Source organism: Pseudopipra pipra, unplaced genomic scaffold (genome assembly GCF_036250125.1).
Source record: "Pseudopipra pipra isolate bDixPip1 unplaced genomic scaffold, bDixPip1.hap1 HAP1_SCAFFOLD_93, whole genome shotgun sequence".
Taxonomy (NCBI): Eukaryota; Metazoa; Chordata; class Aves; order Passeriformes; family Pipridae; genus Pseudopipra; species Pseudopipra pipra.
In genome coordinates this window covers 25,867-50,114 of record NW_026991234.1, presented here as the reverse complement: position 1 = coordinate 50,114, position 24,248 = coordinate 25,867, and the positions used below count along the sequence as shown (strand labels likewise).

General features: G+C 52.3%; 1 protein-coding gene across 2 annotated transcripts; it reads left to right on the top strand.

Annotated features, from left to right (window-relative positions):
• The first annotated feature begins 38 nt into the window (after positions 1 to 38).
• Positions 39 to 24,102, top strand: LOC135408960 (IgGFc-binding protein-like). Of its 2 annotated transcripts, none has more exons than XM_064643882.1 (21): positions 39 to 1,322; positions 2,487 to 2,531; positions 5,041 to 6,249; positions 6,391 to 6,725; positions 6,949 to 7,519; positions 7,979 to 8,583; positions 8,953 to 9,523; positions 10,161 to 10,741; positions 10,964 to 11,531; positions 11,737 to 11,930; positions 12,630 to 12,771; positions 13,274 to 13,605; positions 14,490 to 15,063; positions 16,007 to 16,605; positions 16,945 to 17,512; positions 18,991 to 19,586; positions 20,369 to 20,835; positions 21,241 to 21,440; positions 22,396 to 22,770; positions 23,220 to 23,501; positions 23,973 to 24,102. In XM_064643882.1, exons 1-18 carry the CDS (start codon positions 1,262 to 1,264, stop codon positions 21,362 to 21,364), a joined length of 8,142 nt encoding a protein of 2,713 aa, XP_064499952.1. In that variant the 5' UTR covers positions 39 to 1,261; the 3' UTR covers positions 21,365 to 21,440; positions 22,396 to 22,770; positions 23,220 to 23,501; positions 23,973 to 24,102. The 2 variants fall into 2 exon arrangements, with proteins under 2 accessions (XP_064499952.1, XP_064499953.1); XM_064643883.1 differs by having other exon boundaries at positions 40 to 1,322; positions 10,164 to 10,741.
• The last annotated feature ends 146 nt before the right edge of the window (positions 24,103 to 24,248 follow it).

Sequence of the window (24,248 nt, the reverse complement as noted above, 5' to 3'; positions counted from 1 at the left end):
GGGTTTGGGGCTCCCAGATAGGATTTAGGGGGCTCCCGAGGGGCTTTGAGGCTCCCAGAGAGGATTTGGGGGGCTTCTGAGGGCATTTGGGGCTCCCAGAGAGGATTTGGGGGGCTCCTGAGGGCATTTGGGGCACCCAGAGAGGATTTGGGGGGGTCCCTAAGCGGCTTTGGGACTCCCAGAGAGGATTTGGGGGGCTCCTGAGGGCGTTTGGGGCTCCCACAGAGGATTTGGGGGTCCCTGAGCGGCTTTGGGGCTCCCACTGAGGATTTGTGCCTCTCAGCCTCCCCCAGTCCCCAACAGGGACCCCCCAAATCTCCTCTAGAAACCCCAAACCCTCCCAAGGACCCCCAAAACCTCCGTGCCCGGTTCCCCTTGGACCCCCAGACCCCTCCAGGGGAACCGTAAAACTCTCCCAGAGACCTCCAGGGACCCTGTGGGTTTGGGGTTCCCGGAGAAGATTTGGGGGGTTCAGGGGGCCTAGGGGTTCCTCGGGGTCTCTGGGGGGTCTCCGGGTGGTTTGGGGGGGTCTCCGGGTGGTTTGGGGGGTCTCTGGGTGGTTTGGGTTTCCCTGACTGGTTTTGAGGGTCTCTGTGTGGCTTTGGGGTTTCTGGAGGGGTTTGAGGGGTCCGGAGGGTGAGGGCTTCCGGGGGGAATTTGGGGGGTCCCCGAGTGGTTTTTGGGGTCCCAGTGGGGTTCGGGGATACCCCATTTTTCCGTCTCCATTTTAAGGAGAAACACTTTTAATTGCCTGATTTCCCTCCCGGCTCCAGATGGTTTTTCTCAGTCCTGCCCAGGGTTTGGGCCAGAATTTCCCGTTCCCTGGAAATCCCCGCTGGGACTCGGGTCGTTCATTTTGGGTAAAAAACAACCATATTTGGGTCCGTCCCTCCCCCCGGGGTCACAGGGGCAGAGGGCTCTGGGGGGGCAGCGATTCTGGGAATTCGGGGGGTCTGTGAGGATCCCTGGAGGTCTCAAGACATCCCTGGGGGTCCCACACCTGTCCCAACATCCCTGAGGGTCCCACCTGTCGTGACATCCCTGGGAGTCCTACTCCCCTCTCAACGTCTCCTCAGTGACAGGATCCAGCTGCCACTTCCCAAATTCTCTGGAACTCCGGGGTCACTCCCCCTTGGCTCCCCCCATTCCCGAAATTCTGCTGAATCAGCCGAAATCTGCAGGTTTTGGCCCAAACCCCCAGGTTTTGGCCCAAATCCGCCTCTGGAAGCGGCTCCAGTCGAGACCCGTTTGGGTATAAAAGATGGATTTGGGGCCAAACGCTGTGTCCATAGGATCCCGGGAATTCGGGAGCTCAGAGTCCGGTGAGTGCCTTCATTCCCTGCTTTTCCCTCTTTTTCCTCATTTTTGGGGATGTGCAGAAATTTCTGCCCATATTTCAGAGTTTTTCCTTTTTTTCCTCTCAGTTTAGTGACTTTTGCCCCTTCATCCCCCAGAAGTTTCATATTTTTAACCCCTTTTTCATCCCAAATTTTGAATTTTTTAACACTTTCTGTGCCCAAATTTTGGGGGTTTTTGCCCATTTTTCCTCCCCAAATCTAATTTTCCCCCCTTTTTGTGTCCAAAATTCAGATTTTCACACTTTCCCCCCAGTTTTATATTTTTGCCCTTTTTGTGTTCAAATTGGGCATTTTTCACTCTTTTTGTGCACCAAATCAGGATTTTTTTGTCCACTTTTTCCTGAAGTTCAGATTTTTTGCCCTCTTAGTGCCCAAAATTGGGATTCTTTGAGCTTTTTGAGCCCAAATTAAGGATTTGGGGGGGAGATAGGGGGGTGGGACAAGGTGGGGAGAGGGTTGTCCTGGCTGTTGAACCCCATTTTTGGGGTTCAAATTTGGGAGATTTGGGGCAAAAACCCCACCATTTTGACCTGAACTTTTGGGATTTTGAACAAAATGCATAGTTTTCAGGAGGTTTTGGGGTAAATTTGGTGGAAATAGGGACTCTGAGGTGGCATCGAGGGGAGGTTGAGTGGTGGGAGGGTTGTCCTGGCTTTTTAACCCCATTTTGCCACAGTTTTGGAGGATTGTGGGGGCAAAATTCATCATTTTTGGGAGGCTTTGGGGTGGATTTTGTGGAAATGGGGACTCTGAGGTGGCCTCAAGGGGTAAAATTGGTGGTGGTGTGTGTGGATGGTTATCCCAGCTCCATTTTGACCCAATTTTGAGGGATTTGGGGAAAAAAAAAAACAACATTTTGCCCCAAATGTGGGGGATTTTGGTTAAAACCCCCATTTTGACCCAATTTTTTTGAACAAAGTTCATGGATTTTGGAGCTTTTGGGGTGGATTTGATGGCAACAGGGGCCAAAATAAGCCCCAACAGGTTTCCATGGGGTAAAAAAAAAGCCATTTTGGGGTAAATTGGGGGTTGTTTGGGCGTTCTGGTGACCCCTCTGGGCTCACATGGATTTTCCACCCAAAACAGGGATTTTGGGTAATTTTTGGTGATTTTGGGTGTTTTTTGCAGCAATGGCTTGGCGTGGGACCTGGTGGCTCCTCCTTTCCTTCTGTGGTGAGAAAACTTCCATTTTCCCCCAAAAACCTCCCAAATTTCCTGCATTTTGGGTATATTTTGGAGCTTTTTAGGGCAGAAAATTATTATTTTTAACCAAACCCCCACATTTTTTAGTAATTCTTTACATCCAAGAGCCAGTAGAATCTTCTTTTTTCATGAAAACTCCCTTTATTTTCAGGAAAAAGTGCCCTTTTTTCTCACTATTTACAGAAAAAAGTGCACTTTGTCCTGAATATTCTGGGGTTTGAGTGGGGTTTTTCGAGATAAAAAAAGTATTTGGGTTTTTCCCCACTAAAAACCAACCAAACAAAAATATCTATTAAAAAAAAAAACTTTAAAATCCATTTTTAGAGGGGGTTTTAATGAAAAAAGTCCTTTTATTTGCTCTATTTTACTGAAAGATCAATATTTTTTAAGGAAAAAAATCCCTTTTATTCTCTGTTTTCCTGATTTTTTTTTCCTAATTTTCATGAACCTATTCAACCCTTTCTTTAAATTATTTTTAAAGGAAAATCCCTTTTATTTCCTTAATTTTTTTAATTGAGTCCTTTTTTCTTTTTATTGAATTTATTAGGGAAAAAAAAAGCTCTTTTGAACTCTGTTTTAGGAAAAAAACCCTTTTAGTCACTGTATTTCAGTTTAAAAAATCATGATGGCTTATTTTGCTGTTGATTTTTCTTCAAAATCCCCCCTTTTAGGAAAAAACCCATTATTTATAATTTATTTCTGAGAAAAAAACCCTTATTCCTGTTTTTTATTCCCAATTTGTCACCCCAAACACCCAAATTCCCAATTGTTTGGGGTTTTTTTCAGAAAAAAAAGACCAAAATCAGCTTTTTTCTCTCAATACCCCCTAAGTCCCTATTTTTTAAATTAAAAAAATCCTTGTCACCCATTTTTGTATATAAATATATTAAGGGTTTTTTAAAATCAAATTTTAATCAAATTTTAATCAATTGATTAATTGATTAAAAGGTGATCAATAATCATCTTTTGGGGGGTTTTCTGCCAAGAATCTCCAAAATCCCTTTTTGGTCCTTTTAAAATCCCTATTCTTTGCGTAGTTTAATTTCATATTTTTCTGTAAATTTATATGGATAAATATTAACTTTTACAAAAGATTTAAAGTGTTAATTGGCTAATAATATTAAATAGTGTAATTGAATAACATTATTACTTATTAATATCGTTAGATTTTGTGGATATATTAATTTCAAGTTTACACTAAATTAATTTTAAATATACACCACTATAGTTATGTATGGCTATAAGAATAGAAAGTAAATGTAATGTCTATATAAATATAATAATAAATAGATAAATGAGATAATAAATAAATATAATCTCTATGTATGAATATAGTAATAGGAAATAAATATAATCTCTCTTGTATTATATAAAAATATGATATATAAAATTCAGTTATTCTTAATATATCTAAAAATAGCTAATATATGTTTATGTAATATATTGGTATATTAAGACAGCAAATTATATCTGTAATTACATCTGGATATTGAGAGATAACTATAAAATGGAATAATATATAAATAGAAATTAAATATGGACGATTTTATATTGTTATACAATGAAATGTGACAGAATTGTACTGGATTATAATATAACATTTTACTTATAATTGTATATAGTTAATTAATAGTAGAGAATACTTATTATGAATTTACAATTTATTTATACAAAATAATGATAATAATAATAGTTATTAAAATTGTTTAATAGCTTTCACTTATATGTTATTTATCAACGTAATAACTCGTCAATATAATTTCTACTGTGATTATATATAAAAATAGAGCCTACAAATTAAAGATAAGGCTGCCATTACACCTTTCATGTCATATAAATACAATTCCTGCTATAATTCTATATTCCATATAATTCTATGTGATAGATATTATTCTATGTAATCCTACATTAAAAACCTATATAACTCTATATAAAAAATTCTATATGGTTCTATATACTATTCTATATAATTCTCTATGAGAAACCTATGTAATTGTCTTTATTAGGTAATCTATATCATCTCTGTAAAAAAATCTATGTAGTTCCCTATAAAACATCTATATAATTCTATATAATAGGTATTATTCCATATAATCTTTTAATAAATTTATGTAATTCTATATAGTAGGTATTATTCTATATAATCCTGCCTAAAACCCTCTATATAATTCTATATAGTAGTTATTATTCTATATAATTCTACATAAAAAATCTCTATAATTCTATCCAATATTTATTATTGCATATAATCCTACATTAAAAAATGTCTATAATTCTATATAATAGATATTGTTTTATATAATTCTACTTAAAAAATCTATATAATTCTGTATGATATATATTAATCTATATAATTCTCTATCAAATCCATGTAAATCTATATAAACCCCCATGTATAATTCTGTATAAAAATCATCCCTCCAATCCCCTATTTCCTCGCTATCCACTGACCCAGGAGCCCCTTTCCCTGTTTTCCCAGCTCTCTCCAGCTGCAGCTCGGGGGGTCGGGAATTCCTGGCTGTGTTCCCCCAGAATGACGATGAGTCCCCGAGTGCAACACTGAAGCTACTGCTCACCGGGCAAGGCCCCAGTGACACGGCGACCTCGGTGACACTGCACGGTCCCTTCGGCACCCGCGAGGTCACTGTGCCACCCGGTGTCACCAAGGCCGTGCCCATTCCCGCCCACCTGGAGCTCACAGGGAGCTGCATGGCCAACAAGACTGTGGTGGTCCGGGCCAGTGCCGATGTGGCCGTGGTGGCCATGAGCGCCAAGGGCTACACAGTGGGTGCCACGGCCCTGCTGCCCATGCCCAGCCTGGGCACCAGGTACTATGTGGTGACGCCCATGGGGAGTGACACCTACGGCATGGCTGAGCTCGTGGTGGTAGCCGGTGCTGCCATCACTGCTGTCTCCATCACCACCACGGCCACATTCCAGTATGCCGGGGACACCTACGTGCCGGGCGCAGTGCTGCGCCTCTTCCTGCAGCCCTACCACAGCCTGCAGCTGCAGAGCAGCCAGGACTTCACTGGCACCGCTGTGGTGGCCAACGCGCCTGTGGCCGTGCTCAGCGGCCACACTTGCACCAAGGTGGCCGCGGGCTACGACTTTGTGGTGGAGCAGCTCCTGCCAACAGTGGCATGGGGGAGGAGCTACGTGGTGCCACCCAACCCGGTGCAGCCAGGCACTGACCTTATCTATGTGGTAACGGAGGATTGCAACACTATCACCTATAACAGCAGCAGCGGGGAGGTCACCATGGCCATGGCAGCAGGGGAGGCACGGGCATTGGTGGTGAACCACAACTCCCCCCTGCACCTCACTGCAGTGGCAGCGGTGCAGGTGCTGCTGTTCTTCACTGGCTCGTCTTGGCAAGACCCCTTCCTCCTCATTGTGCCACCTGTCACTGCCCACTGCACTGCGTTCCACCTCAGCACTGTGCCCGGCTACTACAACCATGCCATCCTCATTGCGCCCACCACTGCCACCGCCGCTACCACTCTCAACCACCAGCCAGCTGCCGCCATGAAGTGGCACGGCGTTCCCGGCATGGAGTTCTCCTGGGCCGGCATCACAGTGAGTCCCCAGACACGGAGCGCCGAGAACCCACAGGCGCCCATGGGGCTCCTGGTGTTTGGGTTCGAGAGCAACACTGGGTACGGTTTTGCTGGGCTCTGCATCACCGGTGAGTACAGTGAGCCCATTGTTGAGTCAGCCCAATGGTTGGGCATTGTCCCGTTGGCCATCAGTGGGTTTCCCTGTTGCATCAACCCAACAGTTGGGTGTTATCCAGTTGGCCATCCATGGATTTCCCTGTTTTTTGCAGCTCCAGAGCCGGTCTCCTGCGAGGATTTGATGTGCGAGGAGAAGTGTGAGGTGGTGGATGGACAACCAAAGTGCGTCCAGGAGACCTTCTCCACCTGCTGGCTCGCCAGTGGTTCACACTACCGGAGTTTTGATGGGAAGACCTTCGATTTCATGGGAACATGCACCTACACCTTGACCACCCTCTGCAGTTCTGATCCCACCTTTCCTGCCTTCTCTGTGGAGGTCCAAAAGGAGAAAAAGGAGAACTCTAAAGTCTCCTCCATTGGCTCCATCAACGTCCGCATTGACAATGTCACCGTCACTGTGGTCCGGGCAGAAAACGGGATGGTGAGGGTAAGCAAAAATCAACATAATTCCCAAATTCCAAGCGATTTTATGGAGTTTCACCAAAATTACACATTTAGTGGTGATCTTGAGGGTCTTTTCCTAAATAATTCTGGGATTTCCTAGTGTGCAGACAGACCTTGCATGAAAAAAACCCAAATCTTCAAAAACTCCACATTTTGCCTGATTTTGATGGTTTTTTGGTTGTTTTGCTGGTTGTTACCTCCCCCAGGTGAACAACCACAGCTCTCGCCTGCCCATCTCCCTCTCCTGCGGGAAGCTCCGGATTCGCCAGAAGGGCAAATCCGTGTTGATCCAATTGGATTTCATGCTGAAGGTCCTCTACGACTGGGATGATCATGTGGTGGTCAAAATTCCAACTGCTTTTTCCGGGAGAGTCTGTGGGTTGTGTGGGAACAGCAACGGGAACCCCCGGGATGATGCACTGGCTCCCGATGGGAGCAAGGTGTGGGACATCGTGGAGCTGGGGCGGAGCTGGAAGGTGACCAATGGGAGCGGTCACTGCCAGGACACCTGCGAGGGGGACTGTGGGCGGTGTGGGTGGGATGAGGAGGTGATATACAAGGCAGAGCGGTGGTGTGGGGTGTTGTCCTGGCATGCCGGGCCATTCCGGCGCTGTCATGGCACCATCAATCCAAATGTCTACGTGAAGAACTGTATCCATGACCTGTGCGCCCATGGTGGCCATCGCGCTGTGCTGTGCCACGCCCTCCAGGCCTATGCCGACGACTGCCAAGAGAATGGGATCGACATTTCTGATTGGAGAATGAGGATGGGATGTCGTGAGTAGAGGGGATGGTTGGGTGGAAATACTCCCTGGGGTGGGCAGAGCTTAATTCAAGTGGGTCCCAAGATCTGTGGAATGGTGTACTGGGAAAGGTTATGGCAGCAGGTCCAAGCAGGAAGTCTGTAAAAATCTAGGGAGACTCCAGGAAGTCCATGTAGAAAGTCCATAAAGTCCAGAGAGACTCCAGGAAGTCCATGTAGAAAGTCCATAAAGTCCATGGAGTCTCTAGAAAGTCCAAGCAGGAAGTCCAGGAGGTCCGTGGAGACTTCAGAAAGTCCAGGTGGAAGGTTCCAGGAAGTCTGTGGAGACTCAGAAAGTCCAGGTAGAAGATCAAGAAAGCCCATGGAGACTTCAGAAAATCCATGGAAACTCCAGGAAGTCTGTGTAGATAGCCCAGGAAGTCCATCCCACCACATCTCACCTCACCCTGACCATGGTCTCCCTCCCTTTCCAGCTTTCACCTGCCCTCCCAACAGCACCTACAGCACCTGTGGCCCCACCTGCCCCCCTACCTGCAACATCCCGGCTGTGCTGTCCAGCTGTGCCGCCAGCACCACCTGCGTGGACTCCTGTGTGTGCCACGAGGGCCTTGTCCTGGATGCCAACATCTGCATCCCCCCCTCCGACTGTGGTTGCGTCTTCAGGGGTCTCTTCCATGGCCTAGGAGAGGAGTTCTGGGGTGATCCCACCTGCACACAGCGCTGCGTGTGCGATGCGGAGCAGCGGCAGGCAGTGTGCCGGAATTCCAGCTGTGGTGCAGAGGAGGAGTGTCGGGTGCAAGAGGGAATCCAGGATTGTTATCCCAAAGTTTTTGGGGTCTGCAGCGCCGTTGGAGCCACCCACTATGAAACCTTTGACAGCAGGAGGTTCATCTTCCAGGGGACGTGTGTCTACCTGTTTGTTGGGTTATGTGAAGACAACCCAAATTTGGTGGGGTTCCAGGTGTTGGTGCAGAACGGCCGCCAGGGTGACAGGCGCCTGTTGGCCATTGCCATGGTGACAGTCAAAGTCTACAACAAAACCATTGGCATCAGCAGGGAACAGCCTGGGAAAATCATGGTGAGCTCAGGAAATGGTCCTTTATCCTTCCACCACCTCCTCCCAAACCTCCTCACCCATTAATTAATGATTAAATCTGAAATGGAATTAAATCAATGTAATTTGGGTGCTCCAGCTGTTGAAAACACTGGTGGAATTTGCTGTGAGACCCCAGATTTGATCCATTTTTATGGTTTTCCCCCCAGATTAATGAGTGGTTGGTCAACCTCCCACTGGGACTTGAACCGCCTCATCCTCTTAAATCCAAAACTTAATTCCATCTAATATTTAATTAAACCAATGCCATTTGGGTGCTTTGGCTGTTGAAAATAAGTTGGGATTTCCCCATCAGACCCCAAATTTGGTCCATTTTTATGGTTTTTCCCCCAGATCGATGAGCGGTTGGTCAACCTCCCATATCTCCATGGTGACAAGCAGATTGTTGTCTATCGCCACGGGCGGGACGCAGTGGTAGAGACCAACTTTGGCCTTGTTGTTACCTATGACTGGCACAGCCATGTCACTGTGACAGTGCCCGGCGCCTTCGCCAACGCCCTGTGCGGGCTCTGTGGGAACTTCAACGGCGCTGCCAGTGACGACATGAGGATGAGCAACAGCAACATGGCGTCAGACCCCGATGCCTTCGTGAGCAGCTGGAAGGTCGCCGATATCCTGGGATGCACTGAGAGATCGATGGTGGAATGTTCTGGTGCCACTACGGCACCACGGCTGCAACAGGAGGTGTCTGGGATGGGGTGTGAGATTATGTTGGAAAAGGATGGACCCTTTGGAGCATGTCATGGCCACGTGGACGCCCAGCCGTACTTCCAGAGCTGCATCCGGGACTCCTGCCTCGTCCCGGAGCAGGAAGATGGGATGTGTCCGATCATTGCCAGCTACGCCAGCGCGTGCCAGGCTGCCGGCGTGTCCATTGGAAGGTGGAGGATGGATAATTTCTGCTGTAAGTTGGGATGATTGGAGGGGTTTTCCTTCAGCAGGATCCTCAATTCCACTCCAAATCCATGTAGGAACAACCCAGAGGTGGGAAACCAGTAGGAATCTCAACCAAAGTCTTGGTTGGTCCCATAATCCCTGTTTCCACCCAAAGTAAACCCTTTGCAAGGAAGAAGTTGTTTCATCTGGGATCATTTCCCCCAGAGTTCCAATTTCTTGGTATTGGATAGAAATTGGATGATTTAGAGGGAAAACCACCAAAAATGCACCAAAAATAGCAGAACTGGGGCAAGGGGATCCAGCCTGGAGGTCATGTGAGGATCCAGCATGTGAGGATCCCATTCCTTGATGGAACATCCCAGTTTTCTCCATGAAAATGGAGAAAATTATGTGATTTAGGGGCAAAAATTCCTATTTAAGTGCATTGGGATGTTCCTTATGGATGATCATTGGATCATCACTGGGTAGGCACTGCATTATCATTGGATGATGTCCTTCATCATGTCTACAAGGACAAAAACAAAGATTGGGCTAAAAACTCTGTGTTTGGTGATGTTCATCACCGGACACACTTGAACTCTGGGAAACCTCCAGGGTTTGGCTTGGGAATTTCCTGGTTCTTCACGGATCCTGTTATTTCCCAGCAGATATTCCCTGCCCTCCTAACAGCTCCTACAAGCTCTGCTCTAACACCTGCCAGCACAGCTGCGGTGCCAGCTCTGCCACGTGCCCAGGGCGGTGCCGCGAGGGCTGCGCGTGCCATGATGGCTTTATGCTCAGCGGGGACGAGTGTGTGCCCACAGCTCACTGCGGCTGCACCCACCACGGCGTGTACTACAAGGAGGATGAGACCTTCTACCCCACAGAGCATGAGGAGTGCCGGTGCCTCTCCAGCAGTGCTGTGGAATGCCAAAATATTTCCTGTCCTGATGGCAGCCCTGGGAAGGTCGTTGATGGCATCTTCCAGTGTCCCCCGCCAGCATCCGGCACCTGCGTGGCCACGGGAGACAGTGCCTATATCACCTTCGACGGGGTGGCCTTCAATGTCACTGGGTCCTGCTCCTACATCCTCAGCCAGACCTGCACGGGTGACATGACATCGTTTGTGGTCACAATCCAGAAAGAGGCCCGTAGGAAGGGGAAGGTTTCCGGGATCCAAGCGTTGTCTGTGGAAGTCTATGGGGTCAACTTGACCTTAACCCAAGGAAAAGGGGGAGATGTCATGGTAAGGTGGCACTTCATGGGCCAGATCTCATGGGTTCCCCCCAGAATTGTGTTTCATTGATGGAGGGGACACCTCACCCTATCTCCAAGCCCAATCCATATTCATCCCAACTTTTCTTTTCAAGCAAGACCCATAAATGCATTAAAACATTGGTTGGAAGGTGTTTTCCCCACATTTCTGGTCCCACCTCCTCACTGGAGGACTCTTCCTTCCCTTTCCCAGGTGAATTCAATCTCTCACCACCTCCCAGCCATCCTGGGCGAGGGGCAAATCCAGGTGTATCCCCATGGGACAGGGGTCCTGCTCCGCACTGACTTCGGCCTCGTCGTCCACTACGACCTCGCCCAGCACGTGACACTCACGGTCCCCCAGACCTACCTGGGCCACCTGTGTGGCCTCTGTGGCAACTACAACGGGCAACATGACGATGATTTCCACCTCTCCAACGGCCAGCTGGCTCTGGATGCAACAGCCTTTGGATCCACATGGAAAACCAAGGATAGGCCTTGTGAAGACGCCTGTCCTGACAAGGAGTGTTCCACCTGCTCCAAGGAGAAGATGCTGGTCCTCCAAAAACCCAACTACTGCGGCCTCCTCACGGCCCCCGAGGGGCCCTTTGGCTCCTGCCACAGCGTCATTGACCCCACCCCATATTCCCAATCCTGCGTCCATAACCTCTGTGTGACTGGAGGGGATACAGGTGCCCTGTGCCAGAGCATCCAGAGCTACGTCAGCATGTGCCAGGATGCTGGAGTCGCTGTGGGGGATTGGAGGACGCCGTCCTTCTGCCGTGAGTTTGGGGGGAAATGTCCCTGGTTTGGGGTTGGGGAGATCCCCTGGTGAGAGCCCACCTGGAGCGCTGGGAGTTGGGGGAGATGTCTCTTCTTTGGGGTTGGGTGACAGCGGTGACACTCAGGATATGGGATGATGGTGACGGGCTGAGCTTTAGGGTCCCTTCCAACCCAACTCAGTCCATGATTCCATGAAAATTCCAGCCCTCCCCTGCCCGGCCAACAGCACCTACTCCCTGTGCACCAACACCTGCGCCAACACCTGCGCCGGGAGGGCCACCACGTGTCCCCAGACCTGTGCTGAGGGCTGCCAGTGCCACCAGGGCTCCGTGTCAGATGGGCAGGGCTGCATTCCCGAGGAGCAGTGCGGGTGCTTTGAGGATGGGCGATACTACAAGGTAGTTTTTCCAGGGTATTTTCCCTTTTCTCCCTATTTTTAGGCATTTACATCCTTTCCCCCTGCATTTTTCCCTATTTCTATACATTCGCATCCTTTTCCCTGCACTTTTTTCCTTCTTTTCCCTATTTTTCTGTTTCACCTCTATTTTTCCTGCATTTTTTTCCTTTTGTTCATATCTTTCTGCATTTACCTCTCTTTCCATGGCACTTCCCTTTTGTTCCCTAGTTTTATGGATTTACGGTTTGTATTACTTCCTTCCTTTTTTCCCTATTTTTATGCATTTACATCTTTATTCCCTGCATTTTTCCCTTTTCCCTATTTTCCTGTCTATTTCCCAGCATTTCCCCCCCAGTTTTGTCTTTTTTTCCCCCCTCTGCATGTAATTCCTTTTTTTTCTCTATTTTTAGGAAGTTTTTTCCCCTGTATTTTTCCCTATTTTATGCATTGACATCTCTTTTCATGCATTTTCTCTGCATTTTTCCATAATTTTATGCATTTGTCTTTTTTCCCTGCATTTTCCCCTTTTCCCTTATTTTTCTATTTTCCCAGTATTTCCCCCCCATTTTTGCCTTTTCTGCCCCGCTTTTCAATCATTTTATTCATGATTTTTCTGCCTTTGTGTCCTTCTTTCCTGCATTTTTCCTTTTTATCCCCTATTTTCATGGATTTCCCTTTCTTCCTTCCTCCCTCCTTACAGCCCCATGAGGTGGTTTTCCAGGATCGCTGCCAGCGCCGGTGCTCCTGTATCCCAGGCCAGGGCCTCACCTGCCACGACCACTCCTGCACTGAGGATGAATCCTGTGAAATTCGGGAGGGGGTCTTGGGATGTATCAACAAAAGTGAGGGAAAATGGGGGAAAAGGGGATTTTGATTTAGTGGGGAAAATCCTGCGGGTAAGGGAGGCAGAGGGAACAGATCCCATCCCTGGCACTGAGGGTCAGGAATGGGGAGGTTCTTCCCATGGCTTCTCTCATCCCATGACTTTTCCCGTTCCATTGTTCCTCCCCTGGTTTCTCTCATCCCATGGTTTTTCCCATGGTCTTTCCCATGTTTTTTCCCATCCCACATTTTTTCTTATTCTTCTTCCCATGTTTTTTCCCCAGGTCTTTGCCATCCCATGGTTCCTTCCATAATTTCTCCCATGATTTTTTCCCATTCCATGATTTTTCCCATCCTGTGATTCCTCCCATGGTTTCTCCCACGATTTTTCCCATCCCATTGTTTTTCCCATCCCATAGTTCCTTCCATGACTTCCCCCAAGTATTTTCCCATCATTTCCCCCAAACTGTGGCTTCTCCCAACGCTCATCCCACATTCCCCCCTCTCTCCCTCCCTTCCCAGACCCCTGCAAGTCCCTGAGGTGCCGCCCCAAGGAGCGGTGCCGGCCCCGTGGCTCCGAATCCCGCTGTGTCCCAGCGCTGGTGGCCACGTGCTGGGCATGGGGGGATCCCCACTTCCGTACCTTCGACGGGCTAGAATTCGACTTCCAAGGAACCTGCACCTACACCATGGCCGAATCCCATGGGAATGACCCCAGGCTGGAGCCCTTTAGGGTGGAGGCCAGGAACGACATCCGGGGCGGGATCAGATCCGTGTCCTATGTCTCCGTCGTCAACATCGACGTCTATGGACAACGCGTGTCCTTCCACCACAACGAGGACGGGAAAGTCCGGGTGAGCTGGGGGGAAAGGGGAGAAATCTGGGATTTTTTCCAACTTTTTGCTTTATCCAGCACTTCCCAACATCCTCCTTCATCTGACCAATGGTTCTGTCAGCACCAGTGTTGTTTTGGGATAAATCAGTCAGACTGGGAGGTGGATTGTTGAAATTTTGGGATGTTTTGGGGATAAAATGTTGGGAATAGAGTACTTGGATATGTCAGGAACAGAATATTGGTATGTGCCAGGAATAAGATGTTGGGATAAGTTGGGAATATGGTGTTTGGGTATGTTGGGAATAAAATATTGGGATGTGTCAGTAATAAAATGTCGGGATACGGTGGGAATGAAATCTTGGGAATAGAATATTTGGATATGTCAGGAACAGAATGTTGGGATAGGCTGGGAATAAGATTTTGGGATTTACTGGGAATAAAATGTTGGGATATGCCCGGAATAAAATGCTGGGATATGTCTGGAATAAAACATTAGGATATGCCAGGAATAAGATGTTGGGATGAGCTGGGAATAAAATGTTGGGCTGCGTTGGGAATAAGATGTTGGGATAAATTGGGAATAAAATGTTGATGTATCTAGGGAATAAAATAGTAGGATATTTCAGGAATAAGATGTTGGGATGCACCAGGAATAAAATACTGGGGGATGTTAGGATATTTTGGGAATAAAATATTTGAACATGGTAGGAATAGAATGTTGGGATAAAATATGGCAGGAATAAAATATAGGGATATGTGATGTGTAAAACATTGGGGTATGATGGGATTTAATGTTGGGAACATGCTGTGAAAAAGAATTGGGATATGTGGGAAATAGAATATTGGGAATGAAATGCTGGTGTGTGTTGAATCCAACCCTGGGATACCTGGGAATGCTGGCAGGTGAACGGGGAGCTGGCCCTGCTCCCAGTGTTCCTGGTGGATGGGAGGCTCCGTGTCCATCCCAGCGGGCTCCGCGTCACCCTGGACACGGATTTTGGGCTCCGTGTCTCCTACGACTGGAACTGGCATCTCTTCATCGACCTCCCCAGCAGCTTCTTCAACCACGTCCGTGGCCTCTGTGGGAACTTCAACCTGCAGCCCCTGGACGACATCCCCGAGGCCGGCGACAACATCCCTGCCCTGGTGGCCTGGGCCAGGGGCTGGAGAAGCTCCGACCCCGATGCCCAGGATCCCCTTTGTTGGGATCACTGTGATGGGGAGTGCCCAGTGTGCGAGGAGAAGGAGCTTTGGGGTGGGAACAGCTACTGTGGGATCATCAAGAAGTCCTTCCAGGGGCCCTTCCGGGCATGTCATGCTGTGGTGAAGCCCCAGGAGTTCTTTGGCAGCTGCCTGGCCGAGCTGTGCCGGAGCCGCGGCGCGAGGCAGGTCCTGTGCCGGGTGCTGGAGACTTATGCGGCCACGTGCCGGAGGAGCGGGGCGACCGTGGGCGACTGGAGGACACCAGCAGGATGCCGTAAGGGATGGGAGTGCTTTGCGGTCCAGCTCCTAAAACCTATCTGGTTTCATTCCAAATCCCCTGAGTCCCCCAATTCCCTTCATCCAACCTAAAATCCCCTTGGTTTCTCCCCAGATCCCTGGTTTTGCCCCAAAACTACTTAATTCCACCGCAAATCCCCCAAATATCACCAAAAACCCCTTAATTCAACCCCAAAATCCCTTAATTCCTCCTAATCGTGCCCCCAATCTCACCAAAATCCTCCGGAGTTCACACAAAATTCCCTGAATTCTACCTAAAATTCCCAAAGACCCCTCTAAGATCCTCCCTGACCCCCTCTAGACCCCCAGAGGCCCCAGGCCCCCCAGAGTGCCCCCTTTTCATGGGGTCCATCCTCCCAGGCCTTGGGGCTCTGAGGGGCCACTTGGCAGGCACTTCAGGTCCTGGGGGGCATTTTTGGGGCACTTCTGGAGCAGTGAGATCCATCTCAGTGTGAAGCCCTCAAATCCCTCTTCGGAAGTTCTCCAGAACCTTCTCCTGGTACTCCAGACTCTGCTCCTTGTGACCCAGACCCCATCCTGTGTGTCCCAGACCCCTTCCCATGTGTCCCAGATGCTGTCCTGCCTGTTCCCACACCCTTTGCACGTCCCAGACCCCATCTCACTTGTCCAAGACCCCATTCCCTGTTTCCCAGACCTCCTTGCATGTCCCAGCCCCCATCCTGCATGGCCCAGACCCTTCCTACATGTTCCAAACCCTGTCCTGCCTGTTCCCAGCCCCCATCCCTTGTATCCCAGACCCCTTCCCACATGTCCCAGCCCCCATCCCACACTTCCACACTTCCTAGACTTTCCTCCTCATCCTCCATACCCTTCTCCTGGTTTCCCAGACCCTTTCCCACCCCTCCCATCAGATGCTCTCCACTCTCTCCATCCCTCATCCCAGTTCTCTCTCTCCCCAGCCCTCCCTTGCCCCGAGAACAGCCACTATGAGCCATGTGGCACCGCCTGCCCAGCCACCTGCTCCGACCCGGATGCTCCCTCCTCGTGTGCCCTGCCGTGCGTGGAGTCCTGTGTGTGTGACCGCGGCCACATGCTGAGCGCCGGGCACTGTGTGCCTGTGTCCCGCTGCGGCTGCACCCGTGCCGGGCGCTACCACCGCCCCGGTGAGGAGTTCTGGGGGGACCCCTCGTGCCGCTCCTGGTGCCGCTGTGACCCAGAGCTGGGCATGGTTGTGTGTGAGGAGGCCAGGTGTAAGTCAGGTGAGGTGTGTGCCGTGGTGGAGGGCGTCAGGAGGTGCGTGGCTACCAACCGCTCCATCTGTGTGGCCACGGGGGACCCCCACTACACCACCTTCGACGGGCACCGCTACGACTTCATGGGCACCTGTGTGTACCTGCTGGCCGGGCTGTGCTCCCCTGACCCCACCCTCGTGCCCTTCAATGTCACTGTGGAGAACAACCACCGTGGGAACAACCGTGTGTCCTTCACCAAGGTGGTCACCTTGGAGGTGTTCAATGTGAGCCTCAGCCTCAGCCAGGAGCACCCCAAGAAGGTCAAGGTAGGGGAGAGGCAGAGGATGGGAGGGGGGTTCAGTCATTTCGTGGGTTTTGGGAGGGGCTGAGGTCATTGTGTGGCATTTGGGGGAGCTTCAAGGTCTTTGCATGGTCTTCAGGTTGGTTTCAAGGTCATCGCATGACACCTGGGTGGGGGTTCAAGGTCTTTTTAAGGTGTTTAGGTGGGTTTCAAGGTCATTGTATGGTGTTATGTTGGGTTTCAAGGCCACTGTATGGTCTTCAGGTGGCTTCTAAGGCCATCCCATGCCATCCAGGTTCCCTTCAAGCCCATCCCATACCCCCTGGGTGGTCTCCAAGTCCATCCTTTGACCTCCCACCCACAGGTCAACGGCGTCCTGCTGGACCTGCCCTTCTCTCACCCCTCCCACGAGCTCCGGGTGTCCCTGCGGGGTGTCCACGGCTTCATCAGCACGGCCTTTGGCGTCACCGTCACCTTCGACTGGCACAGCTACGCCCGCGTGATCCTGCCCAGCACCTTCGCCGGCGCCGTCTGTGGCCTCTGTGGCAATGCCAACGGAGACCCCCACGACGACTTTGTCACCCGCCAGGGCCACCCTGCCCACAATGACACCCACTTTGGGGACAGCTGGAAGGTCTCTGAGGTCCCTGGGTGCTCCCCAGGGTGCACCGAGGGCTGCCAGGGGTGCAGCAACACCCAACGCCGTACCTACCGCGGGGACAAGCACTGTGGCATCCTGGTGAAGAAACGGGGGCCCTTGGCCACGTGCCACGAGGTCATTGACCCTGCCCCATTCCTGGAGGACTGTCTGTTTGACACGTGTCTCTTCGAGGGTCACCACGACGCCGTGTGCCAGGCCGTGGGCGCCTACGTCAGCACGTGCCAGAGCCGCGGCGTGGCCGTGGGGCCCTGGCGCACACACGCATTCTGCAGTACGGGGCGCTGGGGCTACAGAGGGATTTGGGATGTCCATGGGGGCTTGGGGTGTCCGCAGGGGGTTTTGGGGTGTCCATGGAGGTTTTGGGGTCTGCAGGAGAGTTTTGGATTGTCCATGACAGTTTGGGGGGCTGCATGGGGCTTTTGGGGTGTCCAAAAGGGTTTTGGGGTATCTACAGGGGTTTTGGGGTGTGAATGGGTTTTTTTCGGTGCCCATGGGGGTTTAGGGTCTGCATGGGGAGTTTTGGGTTGTCCATGAGGTTTTCAGGGTGTCCACAGTGGTTTTGGGGTGTGAATGGGGAGTTTTGGGGTGTGAATGGCGGGGTTTGGGAGTGTGAATGGCAAGTTTTGGGATGTCCATGGGGGTTTTGGAGTGTGAATAGGGGTTTTGGGGTGTCTGTGGGGTTTTGGGGTGTGAATGGGAATTCTGTGTCTGCATGGGGGTTTTGGGGTGTCCGTGGGGGTTTTATGATCTGCATGGGAGGGTTTTGGGGTGTCCATGGGGCTTTTGGGGTCTACATGAAGAGTCTTGGGTTGTCCCTGGGAGGTTTTGGATCTGCTCCAGGGGGTTTGAGGTTTGGCTGGGGGGGTCTTGGGGTCTGCATGGGGAGATTTAGGGTGTCCATGGAGAGGGGTTGGGTTGTCCATGAGGGTTTTGGAGTGTCCACAGTGGTTTTGGGGTGTAAATGGGGAGTTTTTGGGTGTCTGTGAGGGGTTTTGGGGTCTACATGGGGAATTTTGGGGTGTCCAGGGGAGGTCTTGGATCTGCACAAGGGGGTTTGAGGTTTGCATGGGAGGTTGTGCAGTTCAGGCAAGGGAGTTTCGGGGTGTACATGGGGGGTTTGGGATTCACACATGGGATTTGGGGGTCTGCACAGGGAGACTTGGGGGTCCATGAGGTTTTTGGGGTGTCCATAGAGCTTTGGGGGGTTGCAAGGAAATTTTTGGGTCTCCATGGAGTTTTGGGGGGTTGCAGGGGTTTTTTTGGGTGTCCATGAGGGTTTTGGGGTGTCCATGGGGGTTTGGGGCATCCCTGGGAGTTTGCAGATTGTTTTTTGGGTGTTCATGAGGGTTTGTGGGGGGAGGGGGTGTGTCCATGGAGGTTGGTGGGGTTTTTGGGTGTCCATGGGAGTTTTGTGGTTCTCAAGGGATTTTTTTGGCTGTCTATGAGGGCTTGGGGGTTTTGTAGAATTTTTTTGCGGTGTCCATAGGGGTTTGGGATTTTTTTGGGTGTCCATAGGAATTTGGGGAGTCCATGAGGGTTTTAGGGTGTCCGTGGGGGGTTGGGTTTTTTTGGGTGTCCGTGAGGGTTTTGGGGTGTCCATAGGGGTTTGAAGGTTTGCAGGGAATTTTCTGGGGTGTCCACGGGGGTTTGGGTTTTGCATGGGATTTTTTGCGGTGTCCATGTGGGGTTTGGGGGTTTTTTGCTTGTCCATATGTGTTTGTGCTCCTCACCCCTCTCCCCTTCCCGCAGGCCCTGTGTGCCCCCCGAACGAGCACTACGAGCTGTGTGGCCCCCCCTGCCCCCCGACCTGCCAGGACGAGTCCGGCCCGCCGTCCTGCCCCGAGCCCTCCCCGTGCTCCGAGGGCTGTTTCTGCGATCCCGGTTATTTCCGAAGCGGGGATTCCTGTGTCCCGCTATCCCAGTGCGGCTGCACTCTGGAGGGTCGTTATTATCCCCGGGGGGCGCAGTTCTACCCCTCCCCGTCCTGCACCCAGCGCTGCGTGTGCTCTAGGGGGGGGCACGTGGAGTGTGAGCCCACCCCTGGGTGCCCCCCGGGCCAGGAGTGCGGGGTGCGAGACGGGGTCCTGGGGTGCCACCCCCGCAGCGCCTGCGGGCACTGCCAGCTCCTGGGGAGGGGCACCTACAGCACCTTCGGGGGGCAACGGGGGGGCTTCGGGGGGTCCTGCACCCTCCCGCTGCTGGAGATGGACGCGGGGGACCCTGAGGAGGGGCCGCAGCCCCTCAGGGTGGCCCTGGAGCAGCACGAGGGGGAGGTGAGGAGGGTGACGGTGACGGCGCAGGGGATGACGGTGGCCATGGACAGGGGACAGCGCTGGGAGGTCATGGTGAGTGCGGGGCGGGGAAACCTGGGTTTGGGGGGGCAAGTCCCGGTTTGGGGTGGAAAACCTTGGGTTGGGGAAGAGAACCTTGGGTTGGGGGTGCAAATCCTGGAGTTGAGGGTGCAAGTCCTGGTTTGAGGGCAAAAACCCTGGTTTTGGGGTGAGAACACCAGTTTTTTGGGGAAAAAGAGGATGGAAATGGGGGTTTGGTGGGCTCAGCAGCAGGGAAAGGGCTGTTTTGGGGTAAAACCTCTGACTTTGGGGTGCAAGCCCTGGTTTGGGGTTTAACTGTTCTTTTTGGCGTGCAAACCCTGTTTGAGGGGGATGCAAACCCTACTTTTGCGGTATAAACCCTTTTTGGCAGGGGGTACGAACCCTGGTTTTGGGATGAAAACCCTATTTTTGCGGTTATAAATCCTGTTTTTGAGGTACAAAATCGTATTTCTTTGGGATTATAAACCCTGTCTTTTGGTGTATAAACCCTGGGGTTTGGGGTATAAACCGTATTCTTTGGCATTTTAAACCATGGGGTTTGGGGTAGAACCGCTATATTTTGGGGTATAAATCCTATTTTTGGGGGGTATAAATCCTATTTGGGGGGATGCAAACCCTGTTTTGGGCGTGTAAACCCTATTTTTAGGGTTATAAACCCTATTTTTGGGGTTTATAACAGGGGTTAAGAAACCTCTGTTTCTTTGGGGTACAAACCCCAGTTGTGGGGCTGCAATCCCTATTTTTGGGGGGTTCTCCCCCTTTTAGGCTCCAACCCCCCCTTTGCCCCCTCCCAGGTGGACGGCGAGCGCCACGTGCTCCCCCTGTGGCTCGGGGGGGGCTCCCTGGGGGTCACCCAGGTGGGGTCCCACCGGCTGCTCCACGTGCGGGGGGGGCCCAAAATCCTGTACGACGGCGATTCCTACGCAGTGCTGACGCTGCCTCCCGCGCAACAACCCCCGCGCGGGCTCTGCGGGGACCCCAAAATTCTGGGGACGCCCCCCCCGAACTGCACACATGCGGACCCTGCGGGGACCCCCCCGTGCCCCCCGGGGCGCTGCGCGGTGCTGGCGGACCCCTCAGGGCCCTTCGGGGGGTGTCACCGCGCGGTGCCCCCCCGGGCGCACCTGGACACGTGCGAGCTCCAGGTGTGCGCGGGAGGGGCCGGAGGTGGCGATCCCTGCCCCGCATTCCAGGGATACGCGGCCGCGTGTCAGGCGGCGGGGGGGGGAACTCCGAGAGTGGCGCGAGGAGACAGGATGTCGTGAGTACACGGGGATTTAGGGAATTTGGGGGGTGGGGAGGAGGACGGGGTGGGAATTTTGGGGTTGGGAGTTTTGGGGCTGGGAGTTTTGAGGGTTGGGAATTTTTTGGGGGGATAGCAGGAATTTTGTAGTTGTGAATTTGGGGCTGGAAATTTTTGGGATAGCAGGAGTTTGGGGATTGGGAATTTTGGTGTTAGGCTTTGGGGGGTCGGGAATTTGGGGGGTGGGAATTTTGGCTTTGGGAATTTGGGGGGGCAGGAATTTTGGGGCATGGGAATTTTGGAGGTTGGGGATTTGGGGGTCAGGGATCTGGGATAGCAGGAATTTTTGGGGTTGGGAATATGACCCCCATTGAGCCCCTTGGCCCCAGGTGCCCCTCGGTGACCCCTCTATCTCGCCCCCAGCCCTGCTGTGCCCCCCCCGCTCCCAGTACCAGCTCTGTGCCCGCACCTGTGCCCGCACCTGCGCAGGTGTGTCGGCCCCGCCCCCCTGCAGCGGGCGGTGCTTCGAGGGCTGTCAGTGCTCTGAGGGGCTCCTTTTCGACGGCGCCCGCTGCGTCCCCCCGGGGAACTGCGGCTGCTTCCACCAAGGGCGGTACTTCCAGGTGGGTGTGGCCCCAGTGCCTCCCAGTCCCGCCCAGTTCAGTCCCAGCCCTGGGTCTTCCCAGTTTTCCCAAGTTGATCCCACTCCCCGTCACTGCACCCCCCAGTGTCCCTTATACCTCCCAGTATGCTCCAGTTTCCCCCCAGACCCTTCCAGTCTCCCCCAGTTCCCTCCAGTGTGCCCGCTCAGTATCCCCAGTCTGTCCCAGTAATCCCCCCCAGTCTCTTCTAGCCATCCCCAGTTGATCCCACTCCCCTCTGGTGTGCCCCCACTGTCCCCACTTCCCTCCCAGTACATCCCAGTTGCCTCACAGTGCATTCCAGTCCTTCCCTACTATCCACCCTGGTGTTCCCAATCCCTCCCAGTTTTTCTCTGTCCCCCTCACCAATGGCTCCTAATTTATACCAGTGCCACCCACTGTTTTTCCCAGCATCCCCCTGAATGTCCCAGAACCCCAGTGCCTCCTCCATCATTCCCAGTGTGCCCTAGAAAGTCACAGTGTCCCCAAATGTCTCCAAAATGTTCCAGTTTCCCCCAGTGCTTCCCCCAGCATTCCCAGCATCCCTCAGAATTTCCCAGCATCCCCTGGCATTCCCAGTGTCCCCCAGAATGTCCCACTGTCCTTCCCAGTGTCCCCCAGTGTCTCAAGAATATCCCAGTATCCCAGCGTCTCCACCAGCATTCCCAGTATCCCCCAGAATGTCCCCATGTCCCCCCAATGTCTCCAGAATGTCCCAGTGTCCCCAGTGCCTCTCCCAGCATTCCCAGTGTCCCCAGTGCCTCCCCCAGCATTCCTAGTGTCCCCCAGCAGGTCCCAGTCCCCCCTAAGTGTCCCCATGGGGGGGATGGGGATGTGGGGAGACATGGGGACATGGACCATGACACCTTCACAGCAATATCATCCCTATTTTTTGACCACTTTTTCCCACTTTTCCCCCCTTTTTCCCTGGAAACAGATCGCCCAGACCATCCTGACCCGGGACTGCTCCCAGTCTTGCACATGCCGGGGCCCAGGGGGGCTCCAGTGCCGCCCCTTCTCCTGCCCCCTGGGCCACACCTGTGACCTCTTGAATGGCACCCGGACTTGTGTCCCCCGCCCAGGGCGGTGCCTCCTGTCCTCCCCCACCCACTTTGTCACCTTCGATGGCCTCCCCGGGGCCACCCTGGCCACCGGCATCTACGTGGTGGCCACTGTGTGTGACCACCAGGCCCCCACCTGGTTCCGGCTGCTGGGGGTCATTGGGGACATCGGGGACCACCCAGGGGTGGTGGCCCTTCACCTCTTCACCCACCACGGGCTCATCACCGCCCGCACGGACGGCAGGGTCTGGGTGAGTTGGGCCCAAAAGTGCCACCCTGAAGTTCTCCTGACCTTGATTTTAACCAAAAATCTGGGTTTTCTCCTTTATTTCATGCTGGGAAAAAGTCCATATGGGTTGTCCCATCCCACCACCACAAGATGTTCTAACCTTGATTTTGCCCCAGATTGCTCTTTTTTCCTCTGATTTCATGCCAGGGAAGCACCTACATGGGTTGTCCCTCACCGTGCCTTGACCCACCTCATCATTTTGACTAAAATTGCTCTTTTTTCCCCCAATCACTCTTTTTTTCCCCCAGTTTTGTGCCAAAGAGGCACCTATATGGGTTGCCCCTCATCCCACTCCCCCATGCCTTGACCCATCCCATCATTTTCCCCAAACTCCTTCTTTCCCACCCAGACTCCTCCAGTCCCCCCTCCCACATCCCAATACCGAAATCCCTCACGATTTGGCTTTTCCAGCTCAACGGAGTCCCCACCCCCCTCCCCGCGGAGCTCTCGGGGAAGTTGAACATCACAGAGTCAGGTGGGACCCTCCGGATCGGGTGGATCCCAGGATTCCAGGTGGAACTGGGAGCCCAGGGGGTGGCCCTGGAGGTGACAAAGGACACTCGGGGGACTCTCTGTGGCCTCTGCGGGGACTACGATGGGGCCACGACCAATGACCTGCGGGGCCCCGACGGGACAGTGACAGGGGACACGAGGGAGCTGGCACAGGCCTGGAGGGCTCCTGACTTCAGCCAGGTGGGGACACCTGGGGGGGCAAAGGGGGAGGGGCTGGTGGGGGTTGGAAGGAAAAAAGGGGAAAAGAGCGTGAAAAAGAGGGGGAAGAGCCTGCCCAGCAAGGGGAAAGATGGAAAAAAAAGATGGAAAAGAGCTCAAAAAGGAGGGGAAAAGAGAAAAGAGGTGAAAGAGCCAAAAACAGGGGGAAAGAGCCCAAAAAGAGGGAGAAAGAGTCCAAAAAAGAGAAAGAGACCCCAAAAAAAGGGGAAAGAGTCTCCCAAAAAGGGGAAGGTAGCACAAAAATGGGGGGAAAGAGCCAAAAAAGGGGGAAAAGTGACCAAAAAAAAGGGGAAAGAACCTCCCCCGGGGGTGGGGGGACGGGGACGGGACAGCCCTAGAAAACAGGGGAAAGTTCAAAAAAGCATGAAAATGACCAAAATAGAGGGAAACTGCCCCAAAGCTCCCCTGGATTTTTCCTTTTTTCCCTTCCAGTGATGCAGAAAATCGACTTTTCGCCGCTTCCGTGACCCGAAACCGCCCCGGAGACGGAACAGCCGCGTTTCTATATCCGTCAAACCCGCCCTGCCCCTCCCCCCAAAAAAAATAAAAGTTGGGGAGAAAACGCCGTTTGCGGGTGATTTGTGGGTGGAATTCCGGGAGTTCTGGAGAAAGCAGGAGCGTGGGAATGCGGGGGGGGGGGGGTTCCCGGGGCCGGGGGGGGTCCCGCCCCGGGCAGTTCCGTGTGCCCCCCTCCCCCCCGTGGGTCAA

What these genes read in the sequence shown, in the direction of transcription:
- LOC135408960 (XM_064643882.1), top strand. Translation starts at nt 1,262, where the DNA reads ATGGATTTGGGGCCAAACGCTGTGTCCATAGGATCCCGGGAATTCGGG. An exon ending in TGCTGGGCTCTGCATCACCG is followed by an intron (nt 6,250 to 6,390) that starts GTGAGTACAGTG and finishes TGTTTTTTGCAG; the next exon opens with CTCCAGAGCCGGTCTCCTGC. An exon ending in GAGGATGGATAATTTCTGCT is followed by an intron (nt 9,524 to 10,160) that starts GTAAGTTGGGAT and finishes GTTATTTCCCAG; the next exon opens with CAGATATTCCCTGCCCTCCT.